Below are 26,197 nucleotides of genomic sequence, written 5' to 3' on the forward strand. Positions count from 1 at the left end.
ATAGAAGTTTGTTACGTTTCAGGAATCTATAGTAAGCTACTCCTCCACACAAGCCTTCGTTTGAGTGTTTGAATATTATTTTAGACCTAGTAGTATGGCATCAACTACATGTTATTTACCACCAACATTTATGTATTTGCTTACCTTGCTGTAAAATACTTTCAAAGCTGCTTAATATCGCATGGAAATGGAGATGAAACGTAGATCATTGATCGGATGGCGCCACCTAGCGTTGAGAAGTAAAGATTACACTGATGCGACCAATGATGTATATAAATCATTTTTTTAAACGGTGGTGGAGTGCCAAGATGGAGTCATGGTGGCTTCAACACAGTGCCCCCTTTAGTCATCTAGCGTATATATAAACCATTAGATGCTACATATAACCTCCCTGAAAGCTTCACAAAATGGACAATTTCAGCCAATGGACCTTGACCATTTTCATGAATGATTATAAAAACACCACAATTGCACAATGGCACATTTTCAAAACACTGATTTCATTAGTATGCACTGGATGTGTATCATTCAAGAAAGGCACATCATGAAGCTATTGCTTATCATAACTTCTCATACAGTGAGGGAAAAAAGTATTTGATCCCCTGCTGATTTTGTACTTTTGCCCACTGACAAAGACATGATCAGTCTATAATTTTAATGGTAGGTTTATTTGAACAGTGAGAGACAGAATAACAACAAAGAAATACAGAAAAACGCATGTTAAAAATGTTATAAATTGATTTGCATTTTAATTAGGGAAATAAGTATTTGACTCCTCTGCAAAACATGACTTAGTACTTGGTGGCAAAACCCTTGTTGGCAATCACAGAGGTCAGTCATTTCTTGTAGTTGGCCACCAGGTTTGCACACATCTCAGGAGGGATTTTGTTCTACTCCTCTTTGCAGATCTCCTCCAAGTCATTAAGGTTTCGAGGCTGGTGTTTGGCAACTCGAACCTTCAGCTCCCTCCACATATTTTCTATGGGATTAAGGTCTGGAGACTGGCTAGGCCACTCCAGGACCTTAATGTGCTTCTTCTTGAGCCACTCCTTTGTTGCATTGACCGTGTGTATTGGGTCATTGGAATACCCATCCACGACCCATTTTCAATGCCCTGGCTGAGGGAAGGAGGTTCTCACCCAAGATTTGACGGTACATGGCCCCGTCCATCGTCCCTTTGATGCGGTGAAGTTGTCCTGTCCCCTTAGCAGAAAAACACCCCCAAAGCATAATGTTTCCACCTCCATGTTTGACAGTGGGGATGGTGTTCTTGGGGTCATAGGCAGCATTCCTCCTCCTCCAAACACAGCGAGTTGAGTTGATGCCAAAGAGATCCATTTTGGTCTCATCTGACCACAACACTTTCACCCAGTTCTCCTCTGAATCATTCAGATGTTCATTGGCAAACTTCAGACGGCCCTGTATATGTGCTTTCTTGAGCAGGGGGACCTTGCGGGCGCTGCAGGATTTCAGTCCTTCACGGCGTAGAGTGTTATCAATTGTTTTCTTGGTGACTATGATCCCAGCTGCCTTGAGATCATTGACAAGATCCTCCCGTGTAGTTCTGGGCTGATTCCTCACCGTTCTCATGATCATTGCAACTCCACGAGGTGAGATCTTGCATGGAGCCCCAGGCCGAGGGAGATTGACAGTTATTTTGTGTTTCTTCCATTTGATAATAATCGCACCAACTGTTGTCACCTTCTCACCAAGCTGCTTGGCGATGGTCTTGTAGCCCATTCCAGCCTTGTGTAGGTCTACAATCTTGTCCCTGACATCCTTGGAGAGCTCTTTGGTCTTGGCCACAGTGGAGAGTTTGGAATCTGATTGATTGATCGCTTCTGTGGACAGGTGTCTTTTATACAGGTAACAAACTGAGATTAGGAGGACTCCCTTTAAGAGTGTGCTCCTAATCTCAGCTCGTTACCTGTATAAAAGACACCTGGGAGCCAGAAATCTTTCTGATTGAGAGGGGGTCAAATACTTATTTCCCTCATTAAAATGCAAATCAATTTATAACATTTTTGACATGCGTTTTTCTGGATTTTGTTGTTGTTATTCTGTCTCTCACTGTTCAAATAAACCTACCATTAAAATGATAGACTGATCATTTCTTTGTCAGTGGGCACACGTACAAAATTAGCAGGGGGTCAAATACTTTTTTCCCTCACTTTATACACAGTCCTGGCAGTGTAGACAAATTACTTATACCAGTGGCTCAGGGATGGCAGTCACTAGAAATACAGTTTTGTCAGATATAGTTAAATAATATCCAATAGATAAAAAACAACCGATTATCACCACCGTTGTGGGAGTATCAGTGATTAAGCTGTTAATAAAGGCACAAAGTATATATATTTAGCATATTTTGTACATAATTTGACTAATAGTAAAATAATATTGCATCTCATTTATACAGAGCAAACTAAAAATGTCAGAAAAAGATACAGTATAAATATAAACCTTGATACAGGATAGTGAATTCAGAATTCCATAAACCATACAAGAACATTCACTGTAAACAAAACCAAATATAATTCTTCAAAAGGATACTTTCAAATATTATTTACAGAACAGTAGACTATTTACACTATATGCAACATAGTCCCTTATACAGCATACGGAATAGCCTTCATAAAAAGTATTTCTTCACGTGATTACTCAATGTTAATCTTTGCTGTTATCTCCATAAGTTTCATGAAAGGTGTGTAGATTTTGGATGGGCTTGATCTTGCTCGAGAACAGGATGGGGCTGAAATGTCCCCCTCTGGACTTGAGGCTGTATCTGTGGTTTGAACTGAGGCAGACTCTTCTGTACTGGACTGATCAGGGCTTAGAGGGCCAGACGTAGACAGTGTTGGACTGGTTAGCGTTCCAAAGGATCTTGAGGAGTTGGTTGATAGATACCTACTGTACTCAAGAGGAGTGTACCTCAGTAAACTAGACTCCAGTCTGCTGGGTGGCGGTGGACCTGATCTGAATGTCCTAGACTGTCCAAGGTATTCTGTAGAAGAGGGATGAATTGGGGTTTGTCTGGGTTGGTATTGTGCTGGTGGAGGTTGGACATCAGTTTCAACCTCATACTTTTGTATTTCAGGTCTGTGAAAGTAAAATGAGAAAACAGAATGAGAAACTTAAAAGAGAAACCCAACTAGAGGAAATGATGCCACATGTACAGTAGAACCAGTGGTTCATACCTGGGCAGCAGATCACAGCCCACTCCTATCTCTCTGGTTTGCACAACTTCCCTTGGCGCACTCTGTACAGACATAAAATACTTCAGCTTGTCTTCTAACTCATTATTCTAGGAAGACGAAAAGAGGAAGGAACAAAGTCAGATCCATGCAAATGAGGTGGATGTGATGTAATCCAAGTGGACCAGACAGAGACAGATGATGTCACAAAAGGTGCAACACTGAATTTAGAGGTACAGTAATGTCAAAGCACAACCCACAGATTGACGATCCGAAAAGTAGGAGAACGCTGGACATGAATGCACCCATAAAGTTTACGTTTTCAAAACCACACCATACATTCATAATGATTCAGGAAGTGGACAGTACAAAGTGTGGTGGCAGTCCACACTTACCTCACACTCCACAATAGCAATTCTGTCCAGAAGCTCTGAGATGAACATGTCCTTCTGTGCCACTTTAGCTCGTAGTGATTCAACCTTTACATTTTCAAGACGAAAAAAAAGAAACAAACTTTGCATATCAGTATAACATTCATATGTCAGTGTACTCATGTTTCCATTGACAGAGAGAGAGAGAGAGACATTTCTTAGTCATTCACCTCCTCTATCATGCCTTTGACCTTCCTCTGCTGACAGAACACCATGTCATTCAGGTGTTTGATTCTCTCACGGAGCTCCCCTGCCTCCTCTACCAACTTTTGAGAACTGTAATAATGAATTATAGTGTTATCACTTCAGTATATCATTTCAATGGGGTGGAACATATCAAATGTTATTTTTGTTTTGGCATTTGTACCTCTTTGCTACAGTTGCATCTGTTTTGTATGTCACCTCCATCAAGTGTAGACGCTGTTCACATTCCTGCAGTTTCTTCTGAAGATGGCCCTTTTCCTGCAAAAAATACATATTATTATAGTATTCCTGCACAAAGGACTTGACATATTACACCTAAATGCTATAGATATAAAGATAATGTTGCATGCATTATTGTATTATTGCATAATATTGCATGCATTATTCTGGGTCTTACCTGTCCCATACAGTCCAGCAGGCGCTCCACCTCACTGATCCTCTGGTCCCTTTCAGCGATCTTGGCCTCTGCAATCTTAGCATTCTTCTCTGCCTCCTCTAATCGCCTAATATACTTGTCAATTTGGGCCTAGTTGAAAAACATGAATGGTAAACAAAGTATATTAAAAGCTTTAAGGCAGAGAACATGCAATTTCATCTGGGCTCATTATCATATCAACACTTGGAAGTTAGGCTCCTCTACATTTGACACTACCATAGTGGGTTACTTGTACCACTAGAGGGAGACTCATACCACTTGTATGACCAGAGTGAAACTGGAACCTTTTATTCTGTTTACATCACAGGAGGTTGGTGGCACCTTAATTGGGGAGAACGAGCTCATTGTAATGGCTGGAGCGGAATCAGTGGAATGGTATCAAACACATGGTTTCCCTTCCATTTGCTGAATTCCAGACATTATTATGAGTGTTCTCCGCTCAGCAGCCTCCTGTGGTTTACATATAAACATTTCATTAATATGTAAGATGGTGAAAACATCACTGGCCTTGGTTTTCACATGATTCATCGATCACCGCCCTTTCTCTTCAGGCATGGGCTTGGGCGAAGTGATATCAGAAGGAGACTCAGCAGTACCTGTAGCTTCTCTATCTCCTCTCTGTGTTTCCTCTGCTCTTCCTGAAGTCTCTCCTCATACTGTCTCTGTAGCCTCGCTGTCAGCTCCTGCACTTCATGGCTGTTGGCCTCCTGAGACGACTCCACCTGGACAACACAAGCACACATCTATCAGTCAATTTCATACAACAACATGACGATTCAAAGACTTGCTAAAGATAACTAATGTAGAAATGTCTATTGATTCTATATTTTTCTACAGTGAGTCCGGCATGAATGTTAAGACTTAAAATCTGGAGGACTGGTTCTTTGAGCTTGAACTGTCTGTCAATGACCTGTCATTCATCATCACATAGAATTGAAGTTGAGTGTTCAGCGGTCAGAGCGGACAATGCAGGTCAGAGAAGGCCAATCAGTCAAAGGATCAGGGGAGTCACATCGAACGTTGAATGAAATAACCAGAGCGTGAAGTGTGTGAAATCAAGCAGAGAATTCTGAGACTGAAGTAGAGAGGAATATGAATTGAAGGAAGTAAGCCACAGAGAGATCTCAATCATATAATACAGGGATGGGCAACTTTGATGGGGGTGTGGCCACAAAAAATCTGAACTCATCATAAGGGGCCGCAGTTACTCGTTGGTCTGCGTACCCACGTGTGTACACCCCCTCCCACCACATTGCAAGCAAAACATTTTAGCAGCCCCCCCCCCCCCCCCCCCCCTCTTGACAGTGGAGAAACATTTTAACGTTTTAGAGTTAATTTCATGCAATTCTACACATTTTGCAATGGGGCGTAGAGAAAATGTTGCAGTTTTAAAAGCAAGTTTGCTATATTTTGCCATGGGGCAGAGAGAAGATTTAGCAATTTTACAACTAATTTCATGATATTATCCACATTTTTCCATAGGGTGAAGAGAAATGTTTGCATATGGTTTAATATGATAATTGAGTGAGACTGACTAACAAAATCAATGGGGGCCCCCCGGTCGGTAATCCGAACATGATTACTAAATTTAGATAGCTGGCCACTAGACTAACTTTCCCATCTAAAAATGTTTAGCTGACATGGGCTAATTGAGTGACTATCAGTGACTAACATTTAAAAAAGAACTGATGATGCACAACCACATTTTGAAATTGCACCTTGTGTATTCTACTATTCTAACTTGCAACAGTAATTTGCGACCCTGATTGAGTTCCTGATTTTTTTATTTTTTTTATCGAGGTCCTTCAAAAAGGGGGGGGGGGTTGATCGAGGGCCTTCAAAAGGGGGCGGGCTGCCAGTTGCCCATCCCTGATATAATGATAAACTCAGACACATCACCTGAGGTTAATCTCAAAGTTGCTTAGAAAAATGTAACATTTACATTACAAGATATACAGTAGATCTTGGACAAGAAAGTCTCTCCAACGTACCCTATGACCCCTCCAACATACTGTACAATAACTAAGTATGCTTAGCTTTGGATCTGAGACACAGATTGAGAGATCTTGATAGTGAGGTTCCTAAAACCAACAAGTAGGTGCTGAAACAGTCATGTTGCTAATGGCAGAGGCCATCAGAGAATGAGTCCGACTAGAGAATGCTGAGAGACGCCAGCTGTAGAGGGCTACATGTAGCAACGCGCATGCCCCACCCACCTGAGGATTTGTCTTTTTCAGCCATCAATTTCCTGTGTTTGAGGGATGCAAAATCCACTTGTCACTTAAATCTCGCTGGATTGATTGCTTTCATTTTACTGCTGAGACACTTTCATACTCTTGCTTGTGCCTGTCGTTTCCCCCGTTAACGTTAGGACCGCGGAAATGTTTGTAATGACCTGTCAAACACCCCCGGTAATGGCTGAAATAGGCTCAGTGCATTGTCTTTCCGTTGCATCTAAGAGCCAATGTAAGCTTGATCCGAAAATGTGGTCAGAAGCGCGGTATGGATGGTGTGACGCAATTGTGAAGCCTCCGAAAGCACGAAGGCAAGCAGAGCCCAAATTGAGCTCAGTACGGTATCGCCATAAGCGTCTCAAATTTTGGAACAATGCGGAGGGCTCCTTATAGACCCTTTTCCAGTACACGACACACGGACGTCTCACGACTCTTGGCGGCGATAAGAAAGCCATCATCATCTGCGCCCATTCAACATAGCCTAGATTTAGGTGTTTATTACTTCTAAACAAAATAACTTTTGGGGGTTCTCATACAATTACAATGATGTTTTAATTCTTGCTTGAACAGTCACTATGATTATATTTGGTTTTGATCTTTGCAAAATAACTATTTTGGATGCAGCAGTTGTTAGCTAGAATGCTAACGCTCGTTGATATAGGCTGTAGCAAAAGCTAGTCAAAGAGCCATTTTACTGGTTGAAGTGTTTTTAAGTATAATGCAGTTGATTTGCGATGATGACACAAACATTATATTAAGCAGGACATTCATACAAGATTTAAAATCCAATTATAATCCAGAAGTAGTGTGAAATGCACTCATTAGCAACATATAAATAGAGGCTTTTTTTGTTGGCATTCTATAAGAATGCCCTCTTGCTGCAATGTTTGTAAACACAGTATATAGCTCCACATTGACGTGATTGGTTGACGGTAGGCGAGGGCGGGAGGTCCTGTATAAACACAAACTCACTTCCTTTACAACAGCTCTGCGCTGCTCAGCGAAGCGCAAAAAGTATGAATGCCCTGACTGCTGCGGAGGCCGTATCACCCTAAATGCTGCATGGTCAATGCAGACGGCAGAATGACCATGCAACGCCTTTCAAACTTTGTTGTGATTTAACGCATCGTCTGGACTTTATATCAAAAGAAAAAGAAATAACTTTATTTTGATGGGTGTTCATTTTTTGTGGAATTGAAAAAAGTAATCGTTTAATACAGGTAGATGCGCAGAAATGAAAGAAACTTTCGAAAATGAACACTCGGATTATAGTGATATTTCGGATATCGCAAACAATGTAAAGTATGTATAGATAGGTGTAATCTAGAGGAACGCGAGTTGATTTTTTATTCGAGGCTATCCTACTAACTTGTTGAATTATGCAACAGAATGTGACAACAATAGTCATTAATTAGGCAGTCTAGACAGCGCAGGTAACTGCAGGGAGGCCTAGACATACAGTCATGGTCAAAAGTTTTGAGAATGACACAAATACTAATTTTCACAAAGTCTGCTGCCTCAGTTTTGAGTCCCTCTTTGCCATGACAATGAACTTAATCCCCCAAAAACATGTCCACTGCATTCAGCCCTGCCACAAAAGGACCAGCTGACATCATGTCAGTAATTCTCTCTTAACACAGGTGAGTGTTGACGAGGACAAGGCTGGAGATCACTCTGTCATGCTGATTGAGTTAGAATAACAGACTGGAAGCTTTAAAAGGAGGGTGGTGCTTGAAATCATTGTTCTTCCTCTGTTAACCATGGTTACCTGCAAGGAAACACGTGCCGTCATCATTGCTTTGCACAAAAAGGGCTTCACAGGCAAGGATATTGCTGCTAGTAAGATTGCACCTAAATCAACCATTTATTGGATCATCAAGAACTTCAAGGAGAGAGGTTCAATTGTTGTGAAGAAGGCGTCAGGGCGCCCAAGAAAGTCCAGCAAGCGCCAGGACCGTCTCCTAAAGTTGATTCAGCTGCGGGATCGGGGCACCACCAGTGCAGAGCTTGCTCAGGAATGGCAGCAGGCAGGTGTGAGTGCATCTGCACGCACAGTGAGGCGAAGACTTTTGGAGGATGGCCTGGTGTCAAGAAGGGCAGCAAAGAAACCACTTCTCTCCAGTAAAAACATCAGGGACAGACTGATATTCTGCAAAAGGTACAGGGATTGGACTGCTGAGGACTGGAGTAAAGTCATTTTCTCTGATGAATCCCCCTTCGATTGTTTGGGGCATCCGGAAAACACCTTGTCCGGAGAAGACAAGGTGAGCACTACCATCAGTCCTGTGTCATGCCAACAGTAAAGCATCCTGAGACCATTCATGTGTGGGGTTGCTTCTCAGCCAAGGGAGTGGGCTCACTCACAATTTTGCCTAAGAACACAGCCATGAATAAAGAATGGTACCAACACATCCTCAGAGAGCAACTTCTCCCAACCATCCAATAACAGTTTGGTGACGACCAATGCCTTTTCCAGCATGATGGAGCACCTTGCCATAAGGCAAAAGTGATAACTAAGTGGCACGGGGAACAAAACATCGACATTTTGGGTCCATGGCCAGTAAACTCTCCAGACCTTAATCCCATTGAGAACTTGTGGTCGATCCTCAAGAGGCGGGTGGACAGACAAAAACCCACAAATTCTGACAAACTCCAAGCATTGATTATGCAAGAATGGGCTGCCATCAGTCAGGATGTGGCCCAGAAGTTAATTGACAGCATGCCAGGGCGGATTGCAGAGGTCTTGAAAAAGAAGGGTCAACACTGCAATATTGACTCTTTGCATAAACTTAATGTAATTGTCAGTAAAAGCCTTTGACACTTATGGAATGCTTGTAATTATACTTCAGTATACCATAGTAACATCTGACAAAAATATCTCATAACACTGAAGCAGCGAACTTTGTGAATACCAACACTTGTGTCATTCTCAACTTTTGACCACGACTGTATACCATGGCTATAATTTAACACATTTGCAGGTAGAAAGGTGTTCAACATCCACAGTATCTAGCACATTTACATTACATTACATTTTAGTCATTTAGCAGACGCTCTTATCCAGAGCAACTTACAGGAGCAATTAGGGTTAAGTGCCTTGCTCAAGGGCACATCGACAGATTTTTCACCTAGTAGGCTTGGGGATTAGAACAAGCGACCTTTCGGTTACTGGCACAACGCTCTTAACCACTAAGCTACCTGCCGCCCCATTTACTAGATCGCTACAGTAGTTGCCTTGGTAATCAAACAAACCGACTTGCTAGTTTAGCCACAGATAGAACAATGAGATAAGTGGTCCTCTGTAGCTCAGCTGGTAGAGCACGGCGCTTGTAACGCCAAGGTAGTGGGTTCGAACCCCGGAACCACCCATACACAAAAAAATGTATGCACGCATGACTGTAAGTCACTTTGGATAAAAGCGTCTGCTAAATGGCATATAATTATAACAAATATTTGGTTTAGCTAACCAAACCATCAGTGCAAGCTTGCTATTATGAAAATCGAATTCAACAATGCCAATAATGTTTTAAATTCGACTTTTGCTTTCAAAACCAGCTCAAACATAGAACATGTAAGAATGAACTATAGCCAATTCTACCACGCTGATATACCATGCGTTATAGGGAAATAATGCACGCTTTAGAATGCCCTTCAAGCCAATCAGAAACGAGTATTCAACAATGCCATGATATAAGTAAATGTTTTCATATATGCAAATACACCCAGTGTATTTACATAAATGAGTCACAATACCTGATACCATTAGAAAATGTATATATATATATATATATAACTGCATTCTAAGAAAACAAAAGGGAAATTTGACAAATTTAATACCTGAACCCACCAAAATCCCTGAACTCCATTCATTATTTGTCCATCCATCTGATTGATTTTAAAAAATCAAGTTCGAAGTATCTTCATCCATTGTACAACTTTTGCATTTATTGGAATTGTTTTTATAACCTTTTAACAATTGTGATGACAGTTGCTACTTCATGGCACTCATTCAGGGTGAGGATGATGTATCCCATGATCACTAATGACCAGAGTAAACTGTGCCCCATAAACAAAAAGCAAATGCTTACCAGGCCTGTGCCATCCACTGTGTGGTGCTGGTGTACTGTGTTTACAGTAGTACTCTACCTGTAGTTTGAGTGTGCAGTTCTCAGCCTGGGCAAGTTCCAGCTGCCTCTCCCTCTCCTTCAGCCTCTCCTCGGCCTGCTGAAAGGAGCTTCTCAGACTCTTCATCTCATCCCGGGAGTCCACGCGATTGTGACAGCTCTCTAGTAGAGATTTCTGCAAAGGAAACTAGTACTTGAATTCCTCAAACCAACCGTGGACATTATTGCTTGCAGCAATCATGAGCAGAAAGATTGACTCATACACTGAAACTAAGATTAACAGCTTAGAGCTACTTTATAAAACAAACATATATAATAAACCAGACAGGATATCCTTCACTCTGCACACATCAGTAGAAGGAAGTATAGTGCTGCACATCTTTGTTTGAGAAGATTAAGACATTCCGTGGAGGGTTATGAGACATCCCACTGAGCAAAAACTGGTTCAATCAATGTTGTTTCCATGTAATTTTAACCCAAAAATTCTGTGATGACATTGAATCAACGTGGAAAACTGATTGGATTTGCAAAAAGCCATGAACGTAAGGGAATTTCGTATTTTCTTCACCCATCTTTTAACCTAAATCCAATGACAGGGTGACATTTTTAGTTGATTTCACATTGAATTCACATTAGTTGACAACTCAACCAATTGTAAATCAAAACTAGACATTGAACTGACGTCTGTGCCCAGTGGGATGGCCTTGACGAGACAGTGACAGGCCTGTTTGACAGTGTCGTTGATCCTGTACCTGCAGGTCGATGTTGGTAGATATGAGGGAACTGTTCATCTGGTCGAAGCTGTCCATGGCTGCAGTCCGAACCCTCACCTCTTTCTCCAGAGTCTTCCTCTGGGAGTTGGCAATCTGAAGAGACACACATGGCACACCAAATTATCAGATTTTGTATCCCTTTTGTGTTTACAAGAAATTGAAAGAGAAAGGATTTCCAGCTGTTAGCTGTCTTATTAGTCATGTGTGCTTTGGTGTATTGTCTTACTCTGATGTCTTGGGATAGTTTTTGCATTGACTGTTGCATTCCTCCAAACTGGCTGTACATCCGCTCTCTGACATTCTCCAGGGAATCTCTTACCTGTGCAGCACAGAGATAACACACGTTTGAGGTAATCCATCTTTATTGCTTAACAAATCCATAATGTTGTCCATGTTATGGAATCCTGGTGTTAGCTCTTGGATACCCTGCAGGCCTGTCAGGTGTACTGTACTGTAGGCCACTGCTCTGTTTACACTCCTTAACTTGGATCAGCCTCATCGTTATCTTCAACATCTCCACTCACCTCCCTGATGTACCTCATCTCATCGCTCAGGTGATTGACAGACCACTCGCACGCCATCACTTCCTGCTGTCTGTCCGAGCCTGTCCTCTGCAACACACCGTACACCTTGGGCCTGTGCTGTCGCTGCAGCGACGTCTCTAGCTCCCCATTGGCCTTGGCTCTGAGGTGCTGAGGGAGACAGGATCAACCCGGTCAGGTTTCTATCTAGGCACACTTTCTACCAGCCTGTAGGTGTGTGTGTGTTCACCCCTATGTGTGTGTTTGTGCGTTTGCATATGTGCGCATGCTCAGGTATTTCGAGAATTGCTGCTGAGCACTTGAATCTGGAGGTTGGGAAGCAGGGATGGAAACAGGGTGCAGTGAGGGTGTCATGTTTCTGCAACCCAGTACATGAGCTCCTGCTGTCTCCCTGCTATTGTTTCTCTCCAACAGGGCTCTCAAGGAGCACAGGTCCACACTGACACAGGTCCTTTGTTGCTCAGCAGTATCAGGAAGTGGCTCTAGCACCTTTATTTTATCTTACAGTATCATACAGTATGAGAGGAATCCACAGAGTGACACAGATACAGTATCTTATCAAAGTCTCACAATAAATCCTCTCTAATCATTGAATGCAAATATTTGTCATCTTACTGTGTGAAGAAGTAATATGTTTCCATTGTTATGATCAGACAGCCACACTTGAGTAGAGTCTGTTATCTACCCTAAATTTTTCAACAATAGAGGAGCAAAAACAATGGCCTGCACTACTATGCCACAGACTCCAGTATAAACCATGGAAGGTGAATCTGTTTGCCTTTGACAATAAATCCGGGACACTCAAATTAGTATGATATGTTACGTTTGGTATGGTTACATAAGACAGATGGTTACTTAAGGCAAAAACAAAAGTATTGTGGGTGGGCGTATAACGCAAACGTTGAGCAATCAAAAGGTTGCGAGTTCGAATCTCATTGCGGACAACTGTAGCATTTTAGCTAATTAGCAACTTTTCAACTACTTACTACTTTATAGCTACTTTGCAACTACTTAGCATGTTAGCTAACCCTTCCCCTAGCCCTTTTAACTAACCCTTCCACCAACCCTAACCTTAACCCTTTCAGCTAACCCTTCCCATAACCCTAACCTTAACCCTTTAACCTAACTCCTAAATTTAACCCTAACCCTAACCCCAGCCTAGCTAACATTAGCTAGTTAGGTAACATTAGCCACCTAGCTAGAATTCGTAACATATCATACATTTAAACAGGTCAACATTCACAAAGCCGCGGGGCCAGACGGATTACCAGGACGTGTACTCAAAGCATGCGCGGACCAACTGGCAAGTGTCTTCACTGACATTTTCTACCTCTCCCTGACCGAGTCTGTAATACCTACATGTTTCAAGCAGACCACCATAGTCCCTGTGCCCAAGGAAGCGAAGGTAACCTGCCTAAATGATTACCGCCCCGTAGCACTCACGTCGGTAGCCATGACGTGCTTTGAAAGGCTGGTCATGGCTCACATCAACAGCATCATCCCGGATACCATAGACCCACTCCAATTCGCATACTGCCCCAACAGATCCACAGATGACGCAATCTCAACCGCACTGCACACTGCCCTTTCCCACCTGGACAAAAGGAACACCTATGTGAGAATGCTGTTCATTGACTACAGCTCAGCGTTCAACACCATAGTGCCCACAAAGCCCCCAGGTGGTAAGGGTAGGCAACAACACGTCTGCCACGCTGATCCTCGACACTGGGGCCCCTCAGGGCTGCGTGCTCAGTCCCCTCCTGTACTCCCTGTTCACCTACGACTGCGTGGCCAAACACAACTCCAACACCATCATTAAGTTTGCTGACGACACAGCAGTGGTAGGCCTGATCACCGACAATGATGAGACAGCCTATAGGGAGGAGGTCAGAGTCCTGGCAGAGTGGTACCAGGACAACAACCTCTCCCTCAATGTGAGCAAGACAAAGGAGCTGATCGTGGACTACAGGAAAAGGCGGGCCGAACAGGCCCCCATTAACATCGATGGGGCTGTAGTGGAGCGGGTCGAAAGTTTCAAGTTCCTTGGTGTTCACATCACCAACAAACTATCATGGTCCAAACACACCAAGACAGTCATGAAGAGGGCACGACAACACCTTTTCCCCCGCAGGAGACTGAAAAGATTTGGCATGGGTCCTCAGATCCTCAAAAAGTTTTACAGCTGCACCATCGAGAGCATCTTGACCGGTTGCATCACCACCTGGTATGGCAACTGCTCGGCATCTGACCATAAGGGGCTACAGAGGGTAGCGCGTATAGCCCAGTACATCACTGGAGCCAAGCTTCCTACAAACCAGCACCTATATACTAAGCGGTGTCAGAGGAAAGCCCAAAAAATTGTCAAAGACTACAGTCACCCAAGTCATAGACTGTTCTCTCTGCTACCGCACGGCAAACGGTACCGGAGCGCCAAGTCTAGGACCAAAAGGCTCCTTAACAGCTTCTACCCCCAAGCCATATGACTGCTGAACAATTAATCAAATGGCCACCCGGACTATTTACATTGACACCGCTCCCCATTTGTTTTTACACTGCTGCTACCCGCTGTCCATTATCTATGTATAGTCACTTTACCCCTACCTACATGTACAAATTACGTCAACTAACCTGTACCCCCGCACATTGACTCGGTACCGGTACCCCCTGTATATAGCCTCGTTATTGTTATTTTACTGTGTTACTTTTTATTATTTTTTACTTTAGTTCCTGTGGTAAATATTTTCTTAACTCTTTCTTGAACTGCATTGTTGGTTAAGGGCTTGTAAGTAAGCATTTCACGTTAAGGTCTGCACCTGTTGTATTCGGCGCATGTGACAAATAAAGTTTGATTTGATTTAACAAATTCCTAACATATTGTAGATTTTGAAAATTCGTAACATATTGTACATTTAGCAAATTCGTAACATATCATATGAAATGGGTGATGGATATCCCCAAATTAATACATACCATACGAAACATAACATATCATACTAAATGGAGTGTCTCGGATTTGCGTACAGAATAATACCAAATGCTCTGAGACCAGGTTGTGCACACAGGTCTATGTGACCTCTGTTATTTTTTTTTATTCCTTTTTTTTTTTTTTTTTTTTTTTGTTTGTTATTTAGCAGACGCTCTTATCCAGAGCGACTTACATGAGCAATTAGGGTTAAGTGCCTTGCTCAAGGGCACATCGACAGATTTTTCACCTAGTCGGCTCGGGGATTAGAACCAGCGACCTTTCGGTTACTGGCACAACGCTCTTAACCACTAAGCTACCTGCCGCCCTGTGTCCAGAAACGTTCAACCAGAGGCAGAGGGATGTACCCAATACTCCACATTGACAACATATGTTTAACATAGAAACCAATACTTGGAATTATCTGAGGATAGGTTATATCAAGGATAGAACAAAAGGTTCTAAATGTTCTTGTTTATATACAGTGCATAGCTTGCATATTTGTGTTTCACATGCCGATAGCAGGGTTGACCACAAATTCAGGAAGTTACTTCCCAGTCTCACCATAACATTCTGTAACTTTCCCTTTCAAAAGCCTCTAAGGTGATAGCTTTATGTTGTGGTTGTGGTCGTTTACCTGAACAGGTGACTCACTGCCAGCTGGCCTCTCTCTCTGGATGAGTCTGTTCTTCTTCTTCCATGTTCCGTTGACAACCTTATCCTCTTGCTGAGAAGACAAACAGAAACGAATTAACTGTGTGCTCACAATGTCTGGAGATATTTCACAAACAGTAACCTGATTATTACTGAATGCTTGGAATGTTTTTTTTTTTTTTTTTAAGCCACATATTTAGTTTGCAAATGATATGCTTCAATGTACACAATGCATTCCCCTCTTTCAGATAATGATATGGGCTAAGTGTAGAGTTTAAATGCATGGATCATGTACCTGTTCTTATCAAACTGTTGATGACAGATTACCATCTTTGTTGAACATAGTGTACTGTAGTTTTGATCACTGGGAATAGTCATTATTGTCATTTCTAGACCACATCTTAGTCATAACCCATATGTAAAAACAATGTTTAAGAATGGTTTGGACTACCGCAATGCTTTGTGGGGAAAGAGCTAGGAGAAACCTCGTTTCTGGACACTCCTTAAGCACTTAATGACAGACTTCAACAACACTGGATGGTAATTGATATATATTTCGGACAACAACTAAAAAACTATTGTTTCTAAGAAGAGAAAAGAGGAGCTTCCCTACTAAATAAATATTAGCTCAGAGGAACTTCAGCCAAGACCTCTACTCTGCAGCCCATCCAGCCAGAGAGAGAAGGAGTCCTTCGCCTGTCCAGCAGAGATAAGAGATGGGGAACAATGACGCCACTGTTGTTTCATGGCCTCCTGAGCTGGACGTTGCTTCACATTTCCACACCAGATAATCCACAGAGAGAGAGAGCAGGCTGACGAGAAATTATGAGGGGCTCCAAATAGGCAATGTGAATTCCAACAGATGGGAGAGAAGAATGGCCGTCATTATGTTTTATGGCCAGTACTATACACACCCTCTGAAAGAACTCAATATGTCAGCCACTATTACATATTAAATATTACAATATCTGTGTTTCAGCATGTTTGCAGAGGGAGCATTTATTCCAGTTTTGTCCTGGATTCTTTGAAGCTGAAGCTGTAACAGAAACAGATTTTTTGTTCTTCTATCCAGTCAGATAAGGGGCTGTGCAAACAGTTTTAATGTCCTGCCAAAGGAACTTGACCCTCACTGAACTGACAGTGTTATTTATTCATGGCAAACCAGATGAGAGAGGCCTAGTCTGAAGAACTCAATCACAAAGCAATGGGCAATATTTGCTTCTACACTCTTAGAAAAAAGGGTTCCAAAAGGGTTCTTCGGCTGTCCCCATAGGACCCTTTTTGGTTCCAGGTAGAACTCTTTTGGGTTCCATGTAGAACCCTCTGTGGAAAGGGTTTTACATGGAATCCAAAAGGGTTTTACCTGGAACCAAAAAGAGTTCTTCAAAGGGTTCTCCTATGGTAACATTTTACATTTTAGTCATTTAGCAGACTCTCTTATCCAGAGCGACTTACAGTTAGTGAGTGCATACATTTTCATACTGGCCCCCCCGTGGGAAACAAACCCACAGCCCTGGCGTTGCAAGCGCCATGCTCTACCAACTGAGCTACAGGGGACATGCCTATGGTGACAGCCGAAGAACCATTTTAGGTTCTAGATAGCACCTTTTGTTCTAAGAGTGTACTATTCACTACTTGAATTGACAATGTTACCTAAGCTTGGCTGTGTATCAAAATGGCTTGCATAATGAAAGACCCCACTGTGCTACATACCTCTGTAATACTGCTTTGTGCCCTGAGCTTCATTTCCTTTCCTTAGGACATGTATGTGGAAGTTACTATACAGTACATGTCCTGTAGAAGTTCAAAGATTTGTTCATGTAACCCATTTGATTGAATTGCCTTAACTTTGAAAACACCATCCTTTGACTCAAGCCCATTGTGGCAGTGGGGGGCTTATACTGTAGGCATGTAAACGTCCAGTCTAGCACCAGGCAGTTCACATGGAGCAGCTGCATTACACCACATCCAGGTCAGAGTCACTGATAGGCCTGTCTCCCACGGAGTGTCGGGTTACAGGACATGCCCTTTTTCATTTCATGGTAGATCACCACTTTCGTCATTGTCTTTTTCTGAAGCATAATATCTCAGTCTTAAATGTAAGACGTTTCCTCCCTCCTTCGATTAACTGTCTTGTCATGCCTGTTTTCTTTCTGTGTCCTCTCCATCTCTTTGTGGCACAGAGTGTTTTTGTATCCTGCTACCCAGGATTCACTTCCAAATGACTACCAAACCAAGAATGTGTGCACAATATGGGAGTGTTACCTATAGTTACCTATATTTTAAATTCCTCTGAAGATAACATCTACATACAGCGAGTTCAACCGTAATGTCACAATAGTCACTCTCCATGTTTGATGCTGACCTTTAGTATCGGATGTAGGTCATAGTGACATCATCTGCTTACTGTTTTATTTATTCAAAGTGATCCACTGTACTGATGAATACTGAACTGGCATTACTGACTGAAACCCTGACAACAAGGGTAGAGTTATGTCAATTTCAGCTGCCTTCAACATGCCTGCTAAATCAATAGATAAAGGGAAGCTAGAGGGGATGGGGTCACTTTGAACATCCTCCTCTCCTCCTCTCCCACTGTGCGTCCTTACATACTAATCCTCTGTTCATGGCCTATCTGTAAAGGCCTCTGAAGTTAATGAGCTGGGATAATTATTAATGTCATGTGCAATATGTCCTGGACACTCCGGAGCACTGCTCTCGTTAGCGCTGGGTGGCTCGTTAAGTGGGCCTAGCGTCAGCACAGACTGATGCCACATTGCAGACTGGAGCGCACAGCTGGCTGTGGCAGAGTGGCACGGCCCCCATACGACTGGCACAGATGTGTTGTGTCATCAGCAGGGCCTTGAATATTTCCAGACCACATAACCAGACCAGGAAAAACTCTGGGCCCTAATTAACTAGGGCCCAGAGTTGTTCTCCTCTGTGCTGCTCTCTGTTCAACCCTGACCTAGCTGTCGTCTTTCATCAGTAGCAATGCTGGAAACATGCACAGCCTCCTGAAGGCAAACACCATCAGACCACACCATTAGTCACACTACTATCAGCTGAACTGTGATGGTAAAGGGGTGGGGTAGATTAGAGAAATATTGTACAAAGTACAAAGAACAACATGGAGCTATCTCGTCTCTATGGAGGAGCGACCAAAACCATACTTCCCCTAACCTCAACGTGATTCCAAGCAGCACACAGAGTGCAGTCAAATACTTCCATTACAAACTAGCTGCTGACACTTTGCCAGACCACAGCTTCTTAACACAAACAGAGCAAAACAGTGAACCACCTCTGGCAAACAACATGCCTGCCTTTATTATGATGTAGGATACCCATGTGTACCAAGTAGGTACCTTGTAATTAAAAAGAGTTTAGTGATTGTTTAGCGATTATTTATCGGTTAAATATTTGTATAAGACGACCAATAAAATGTTACAGTAAGATGTCATCATGTGTCGTGTACATTATATATGATATTTGGCATCTGAAAACAGACAACAGCATGCAACTGTGTAATCCTGTTGTCAGCTAGGCTTGTGCTGAAGAGAGTTGTACTGTTGATGAAAAGGGACAGGCACCTTCTAACTTCGTGCACAGTACTGTGAAAATCAGACACAGCTGTGTATGTGTGTGTGCAGTGTACACACCCCTGTGTGGATACAATTAATTGCATAACCAACAGCCCAGATAACATAGCAGCAGTAAATCTCAGTGGTTCCACCTTTCTCTGTCTCTGTATTGTGTAGACAGTCCATGGAATGTTTCTAAAACTGGATCAAAGCTGGTTCCTACTTCATAAACATTCACACCTGACTTACATTGGTTACAGTGTTGAGTGTATGAGTGTATTTGAGGGATAGAGAGGGCTGTGAATAAGAAAGGGAAAGATGCAGAGCACACCGACTACAGGTTGAGGAAGCGAGGATTAAGGGAGGTGAGAGAGGGAAAAGATAAGATCCAGGTCCCATAGGGTGGTGAAGATGAAGACGTGTGAGGTTGACTGGGTGTGTGAGGGTGACTGGGTGTGTGAGGGTGACTGGGTGTGCTTTTTGAGACTCACTGTGTCTGAGGTTGTTTTTTTGGTCTCATTCTGTCCATTGTCTCCTGTATGAAGAGTTAGCCTGAGTCGCCGGATCTTCCTCTGGGGGAATCAAAAACAGACAGAAACACACACAGACAGAAAAAGAAAATGTAAATGTCACTCAGTTCAAGCTCATGCACCAGTAATCAATGTCATAGTTGGATGAAAACTAAAATGTGTTGTGTTCCCCAGTGTCACTCTTTATTACATAAGAATGGATCGGTTCATATATAATGTGATCTAGCATTTGAGACACAACATTTGTGTGGCAGTAAGCCTGATTGTTGGGTTACAATAAGCAGTGGAATGTTTCTGATGGGGAACAAATACAACAGGCCACCATCAGTATTTATAATTATAGACTGTGACACAACAGACAACACCACAAACAAAAATGATTGAAATGTAACTAATGAGGTAACAGCATCAATATGCCTTATACCACTTCAAGCTAGCGCTACCTTGTTTACAACTACAACACATTCCTTTAGAACTAAGGTGCCCTGGGAGCTGATTAACGTACTGTAAGTCAATGGGAACAATGTTTAGGCAGGTTCACTTTCTTAAAAATGTTATCTTGGTTGAGAGTGAAACATGACGCTGTAATCATCATAAGGATTAATCCAACTCCATGTTGACTTTTATGTTGTGAGAATTAGCTGTGAGAATGGCTTTTAATGGCAGTTTCATGCCGCGGTCTGCTAGGCGCTCTGGGCTGATCAAATAAACATGACAGCCCTGCCTCCCAGATACTCGGCTCTCATTACAAGCTCAAACAGATAAACATATGCCTGAGCCACATGCAAAATTCCAACATACACGCAACACTCAAAAAATGAGAATGATTAGTTGCGATGTAGACATGCTACGAAAACTAGCCTTGCGCAGACAGACGAGACGTGAGGGAAAAAGATTGAGAGAGAGAAAAGTGAATGGGGAGTGGGGGGTGCGGAGACAAAAGCGAACAAACACCAGATAGTCTGCAAGCACACTGACTTACACAAACCAACACGCCATGTGACAGGCGAACGAGAGATGTGTTGTTGTGTGGGTTGAGTGGCCCCCTGGGGCTCCTTACCTCAATGGGCTGCTCTGGACTGTCCTCGGTGGTGGTGACCGATCCTGGTGAGCCGTAGCGTAGCATGTCTCCCCTGGCCTCTGTCCACTCCCCTGCTCTCTCTTTTCCTCTCTCCCTCTCTTTCCGGACTACTGTACAAACTCACACAGCCCCCAGCTCCAGCCACTGCGAGAGAGAGTGAATGAGGAGAGAGGGGAGGGGAAAGAAAGTTCCACTCTGACAAGTTTCTCTCTTCAGTGTTATGTAGAATTCCTTTTCCAGTTGATAAACAAGGCCTGGTATTCCTGTTAAGTGCCAGTCAACAAGTCAGTCAGTCAGTCAGTCAGTCAGAGACTGTACTACAGCCCAGCTCCACACAGTCCCTACTGCTCTACTACTGTATAGAACTATGACACTGTCCCAGCCCAGACTTTAGACAACACCTGACTCCACCTGGCTGGCTGGCTGCCTGCCTGCCTCTCTCTCTCTCTCTCTCTCTCTCTCTCTCTCTCTCTCTCTCTCTCTCTCTCTCTCTCTCTCTCTCTCTCTCTCTCTCTCTCTCTCTCTCTCTCTCTCTCTCTCTCTCTCTCTCTCTCTCTCTCTCTCTCTCTCTTTCCCTGAGCCTCCCATCAGACCTGTCAGGCCACATTTCCCCACTCCCCACAGGGTGGGCCCTCACAATCATGGACAGGTGGAGCTCTCCTTAACCAGGGAGTGGCACATTGGGGATGGGCCATCCACCAACAGAAGACTCGTTTACACCTTGCCCCAACCTGTCGGCTCTACACATGGTTTTTAAATGTGTCTCTTATCCATCCACTGTGTCTGCATTGTGACCAGATTTCCTGGGGCCTCCCTGTATGCAAAACACTCAAAGTACTGTAATATATTTACATTCAAAATACGCCATTCTGTTCTTCTTCAGAATAAAAATGTTTGTTTCAAAATGTTCCTGAAGACCTGCCCTTAACAAATTAATAATTAATGATCTTTGTGATGGTGTTTTTTAAATGGATTTTAACACTTGAATTGTGGTGTTTTAGTGGTTTTTCGTTTGTACTTATTGTATGCAGTTACATGAAATTGTTTTATTTGAAATACATTTTCTTTCATATTCCAATGTTACCTAAGTACTTCATAAACACAACAAAATGACTATTTTTGCGATAGCATACATGAAATGTATTTATTAGACTGTTAGAATGTTGACATCCAAAAGACTCATCACTGGCTCGAAGGGGGGTCCGTCGAGGCCTTTCTAGTGGTAAATGGTTTGACCATCCAGATCTGTTTACACTTGATTGATATCCAGATGCAATGGGTCCCTGACTACCTCCGGAGGTGGTCAGAAAGATCTGATCGCAATCAGATCACAATGCATCTTTTAATCATCTACACTTGTCTTAAAAAATGTGTGCACAATCAGAATGTGGACAAGATCAGGACAAATGATGCATGTTAGCACCAGGTGTAAACTGGACTAGAGAGACTAGAGGCAGGTCATTACTGTAGCCAGGCTAGGCAGAACTGCTTCTGGTATTGTAGCAGTATTGAGTGTGTGCAGTATAGACATTGAATGGTTTGTGGGGGATCATGTGTGAGTTGAATTACAGTAAGGTTGTATGGACAGGTATCTGTTTGCTTATATTCAGGTTTCGATAGTGTTTTAGGGCTTGGGGTGAAATGTGTTGATGATATGGTAGGCTGCTCATTTAAAATGTGATAGTGGATATTTGATCATTATGGGAGGGGGTTTTGACAAAGAGGGGTTGCTGATCCTTCCAGAGTTTGCAGTGAATGTGAAAATAAAGATAAATATCCTACTGTACCTTCCTTGAGAAAAATACATAAAGTATTTGACACATTTCTCCATGTCACCATGGGGGATCACATTCCTGGCATTGATATGGTCACAACTCTATGTCCTCCCTCAGCAGAAACAGACACAGGGTATTTTCTTTGGTCTCATAGTAAAACCAATTGCGTAACAGGTCATGCTGTACATAGGCAATGAGTGGAGGCATAGAAAAGTGAAACTGCTTTTGCACAACTGAAATATATCATATGTTTCAACAAAGATGGGCCAATATGTAAAGTAAGTAAATTCTCTGAATAATATAATATTTCCAGGCGCTTTGGAGGTTAACCATTAACCACACAACAAACATATGGTTTTGTTTACTTCTGCAATCAGTCAGCCAGCCGCCTAGTATGACCACCCTTTCATGTATTGTAGATCACTTTTTAAAGTAACACAGTCACGTGTGAAACTCAGGTGCCATATTTCACTATCCCATGCGCACTATATGTCAGGTAAGGTGTGTTGATTGTAATCTTAGTGTCTTGCTTCTGGGAGGCACTTGATTCAGCAGCGTTACTCTTGTTTCCACCTGGCTGGTCTTTCAAGATTGACCAGATTCATACTGGAGCCGACCTGAGCGCCAAGCTCAGACCTCAGCAAGCCTCCAGGGAGAAAAAATTAAAGCCCAGAATATTTAATTCACTCATGACCTTGCATCATCAGCGTATCAGACCTGCATACAATGACAACCACACAACCCTAAAGCTCTCAGATAACTCAGACACGGATTATGAGTTCATGTCCTTTCAATAACAAGGCAACATACAGTACATGTATGTATTCTATTGATTTGTTTGTTCAGTGTTTGATGTCTGAAGGCTGGCTGTAAGTTGCCTGTTCCTTTCTGAGGCTTTCTGTTTGTTTTGTAAGAGAGATGCACAGTGAATTGGGCTCTCCTATCAATCACTGGCTGCATTAGACCCTCAGACAACTGTCATAACACTTCTATGAGGGTACTTACTGACGTGGTGAAGTGGCTGTTGTTGTAACCAGCAACAAAAGCTGTTGTCTGTCCTGCATCACTACAGCCGTAGAATTTTGTTTACTTTTGTTTTGGTAACTACCTCATGGAAGAGTCACTGTCACCCACTGACAGACAGTCTTATATCACAGATTGTCTGTCCCAGTTTTACAATGACTGTCTGTTGTTGGCGCTCTCTGGAGTCTCTGAGTGGACAGAAAACATTTGTTACGTTATCTGATCCCACTGGGCACACACTGGTTGAATCAAAGCTGTTTCCATGTCATTTCAATGAAATTACATTGAACCAACATGGAATAGACGTTGAATTGATGTCTGTGCCCAGTGGGATGTTACTGTAAACCTTGAGGCATGTTCTTGTGTTGGAAGCATTTTTCATTTTTTTAAGGGCTTAAAGTGTCCTTCGTATTGTTGAAAATATGTCTGAAACATGCAGTCTTTGTAGGGTTCAGAGTGACTCAGTGACGATGAGGTGCAAACTAAAAGGACTTTAGACAAGGACGTTTTTACTATATTTCAGGTTCATCATATAGGGCAACACAGACTCACACAGCAAAAGAGAGATAGTGACATCTGACTCCTGAAGAACTGAGGCATGTTTAAGATTTAGCCCTTTGCAGTGAATGGTGGTTTTGGGGTGTCCATTAACACTGTCTACAATTCATCTTCCAGCAGTGTCAGTCTTTCAATATGTATTCTGTAACATTTTCTTTCTCTCCCCTCATGAAGAAGGAGTTGGGGTTTGTTATGAAACTTCATCAGAGGTGTCATGCCCATAGGACTGGACCAGGCAAGGAGTCCCCCCCCCCGTGCACTACGGAGCAAAGATATGCAAGACAGGATGCTAGATACTCTACCAGGGTTTCCCAAACTCGGTCCTGCTTTTAGCTGCCGGTGATGGGCAGGACTCGCAGGAGGTATGTCTGTAAATGAGTTTGATCAAGCTATGCAGCCTATTGATTATTTATTGATGAATAAATAAAACAAAAACGTTTTGTTGTTTCTCTGTAATACTAGCCACCTAGCAATTTTATGAAGTTGGCTTTAGCTAGCCAGCTAGATACATTCCCAATCTCCCAACCTTATAACTAGCTACCAAGAAGCCATTTCAGGCTATCAGTCAAGTTAGAGTAGCTTGTCTAACTATCTTAGCTGGCATGCCTGCTGGCAAGGTTGCTAGACTTCAGAAGAGACTAAACTTGCTTTAATTATTGGGTTATGATACTACATCCCAGTGGCAGTTATACTAAACTCCTAAGGCATAAACGTTATTAAAGAATCAATGTGCATTATTAGGTAAAATGACAAGATTGCAGGAAAAATCTGTTTCAGGTGTTTGAAAAATGCAACATTCTCTGAAATCTGGACCACCCTCCCTCCATCCTCATGTACTTCTTGGCCCTCTAAAATAATGGCTGGATGACGCCCCTGTTCATCATCACCATGTCATGCTTCCTTCCCATCTCACCAACAGACAAGCATGCATTTTACCAGCTTAGAGAAGAATATCAAGAGGACTTGAGAACACAATTTACAGCAGACAAAACAAAGCCAACATTCAAGATGTCTTAGAAATTCCTTCTCATACCTTCTAACCTGTGCCTTCAGCATTTCTACAGCTAGTGGGCAGCAGAGTACCATGGACAGTTTTGAGAAAGTTCAAAATAGTTGTCCGGACTACTTATTTTCATTGTTCAATATTATCTGAAAGGACAAGATATTCTTCAGTCTCAACTAAAACATTCTGAAAGTTATACAAATGAGACCTGAGGTTAAAAAAAATAGTGTCTGAGGCCATGGTCCACTACTTTTACTTAACAGAAAACCACTACAGCCACCAACCATGGCAGCTTAATATTTTGCAATTGTAAAGTAACTACCTCATGACAGTTTCCCGCTCCCGATTCCCCTCTTTCACCAATTACTGCATGAGTTCACCCAAGCACGGGACAGGAATTCCAAGAATGGTCATTCTTTATAGCCCTCACAAAAGCCCCACCCCGAGCAGTGCATCCCCAGTGTGTGTATGCTGCTTAGGCTGACAGTGAGGGGCCAGAGATGATCCTTGCGCATTTAAAAGGTTGATTTGTTTGTTCTCCACAGAATGGTGACAAATGCAGGTCACGGCCTGGGTACAATGACCTGCCAGCCTTGCTGAGAGGATAAGAAAGCCTTGTCTCTACTCCCTTTCTTCTGCTGTAGTCAACTGTAAAACACCCTTAAAAAGAATGTAGTCATATCTCCTAATGCAGCCTGGTTTGCACCCTCCCACATATTGTGTCATCTCTTTAACACAAGGGATCAATCATGTCCTTTCCCCCTGAGACCTCGGAGGACCTGCCCTGCGGTGCTTTGGTGTCAGGTGCTGGGGCTGGACACAGGATCCATAGGCTTCAGCATGAAAATACTGGCCTACTGAGCTCCATATTAAAGATGGAGGGGCTGATATTGACACAGCTGCTTTGGCCAGACGATAAAATAATAAGTAGGATGAATGAGGTCACATAAAGCATTCACACACTACTGAGGTCAATCCTTTCATCTTCCTCATACAACTAAACACTCTCCAAAGTAGCGTATATTGTGAACCTAAATAGATTAGAAGAGGCCGATGTGATCAGGAGTATAATTTACAGTGACAATAAGCATG

At 42.7% G+C, this 26,197-nt stretch overlaps 1 protein-coding gene across 2 annotated transcripts; it reads right to left on the reverse strand.

The window, feature by feature from the left end:
- Positions 1-1,674: 1,674 nt before the first annotated feature.
- On the reverse strand, positions 1,675-21,115 carry LOC311111294 (myocardial zonula adherens protein-like). Of its 2 annotated transcripts, none has more exons than XM_084154010.1 (14): positions 20,726-21,115; positions 19,627-19,707; positions 15,538-15,627; positions 11,921-12,088; positions 11,623-11,715; positions 11,376-11,489; positions 10,646-10,798; positions 4,862-4,987; positions 4,227-4,355; positions 3,993-4,087; positions 3,796-3,901; positions 3,590-3,673; positions 3,198-3,304; positions 1,675-3,099 (listed from the first exon to the last, which is right to left on the reverse strand). In XM_084154010.1, the coding sequence occupies exons 1-14, from the start codon at positions 20,789-20,791 to the stop codon at positions 2,658-2,660; spliced, it is 1,854 nt and encodes a 617-aa protein (XP_084010136.1). In that variant the 5' UTR covers positions 20,792-21,115; the 3' UTR covers positions 1,675-2,657. The 2 variants fall into 2 exon arrangements, with proteins under 2 accessions (XP_084010136.1, XP_084010137.1); XM_084154011.1 differs by having other exon boundaries at positions 2,165-3,099; positions 3,198-3,259.
- Positions 21,116-26,197: the final 5,082 nt, after the last annotated feature.

This window comes from Coregonus lavaretus, assembly GCF_964263955.1.
Source record: "Coregonus lavaretus genome assembly, chromosome: 37".
In the NCBI taxonomy this organism is placed as follows: domain Eukaryota; kingdom Metazoa; phylum Chordata; class Actinopteri; order Salmoniformes; family Salmonidae; genus Coregonus; species Coregonus lavaretus.

Coding starts and splice junctions, on each gene's coding strand:
- LOC311111294 (XM_084154010.1), bottom strand. CDS start 20,791: ATGCTACGCTACGGCTCACCAGGATCGGTCACCACCACCGAGGACAGT. Junction 11,490..11,622: donor AACTATCCCAAGACATCAGA/GTAAGACAATAC, acceptor GTGTCTCTTCAG/ATTGCCAACTCCCAGAGGAA. Junction 4,356..4,861: donor AGGAGATAGAGAAGCTACAG/GTACTGCTGAGT, acceptor TTTTTCAACTAG/GCCCAAATTGACAAGTATAT.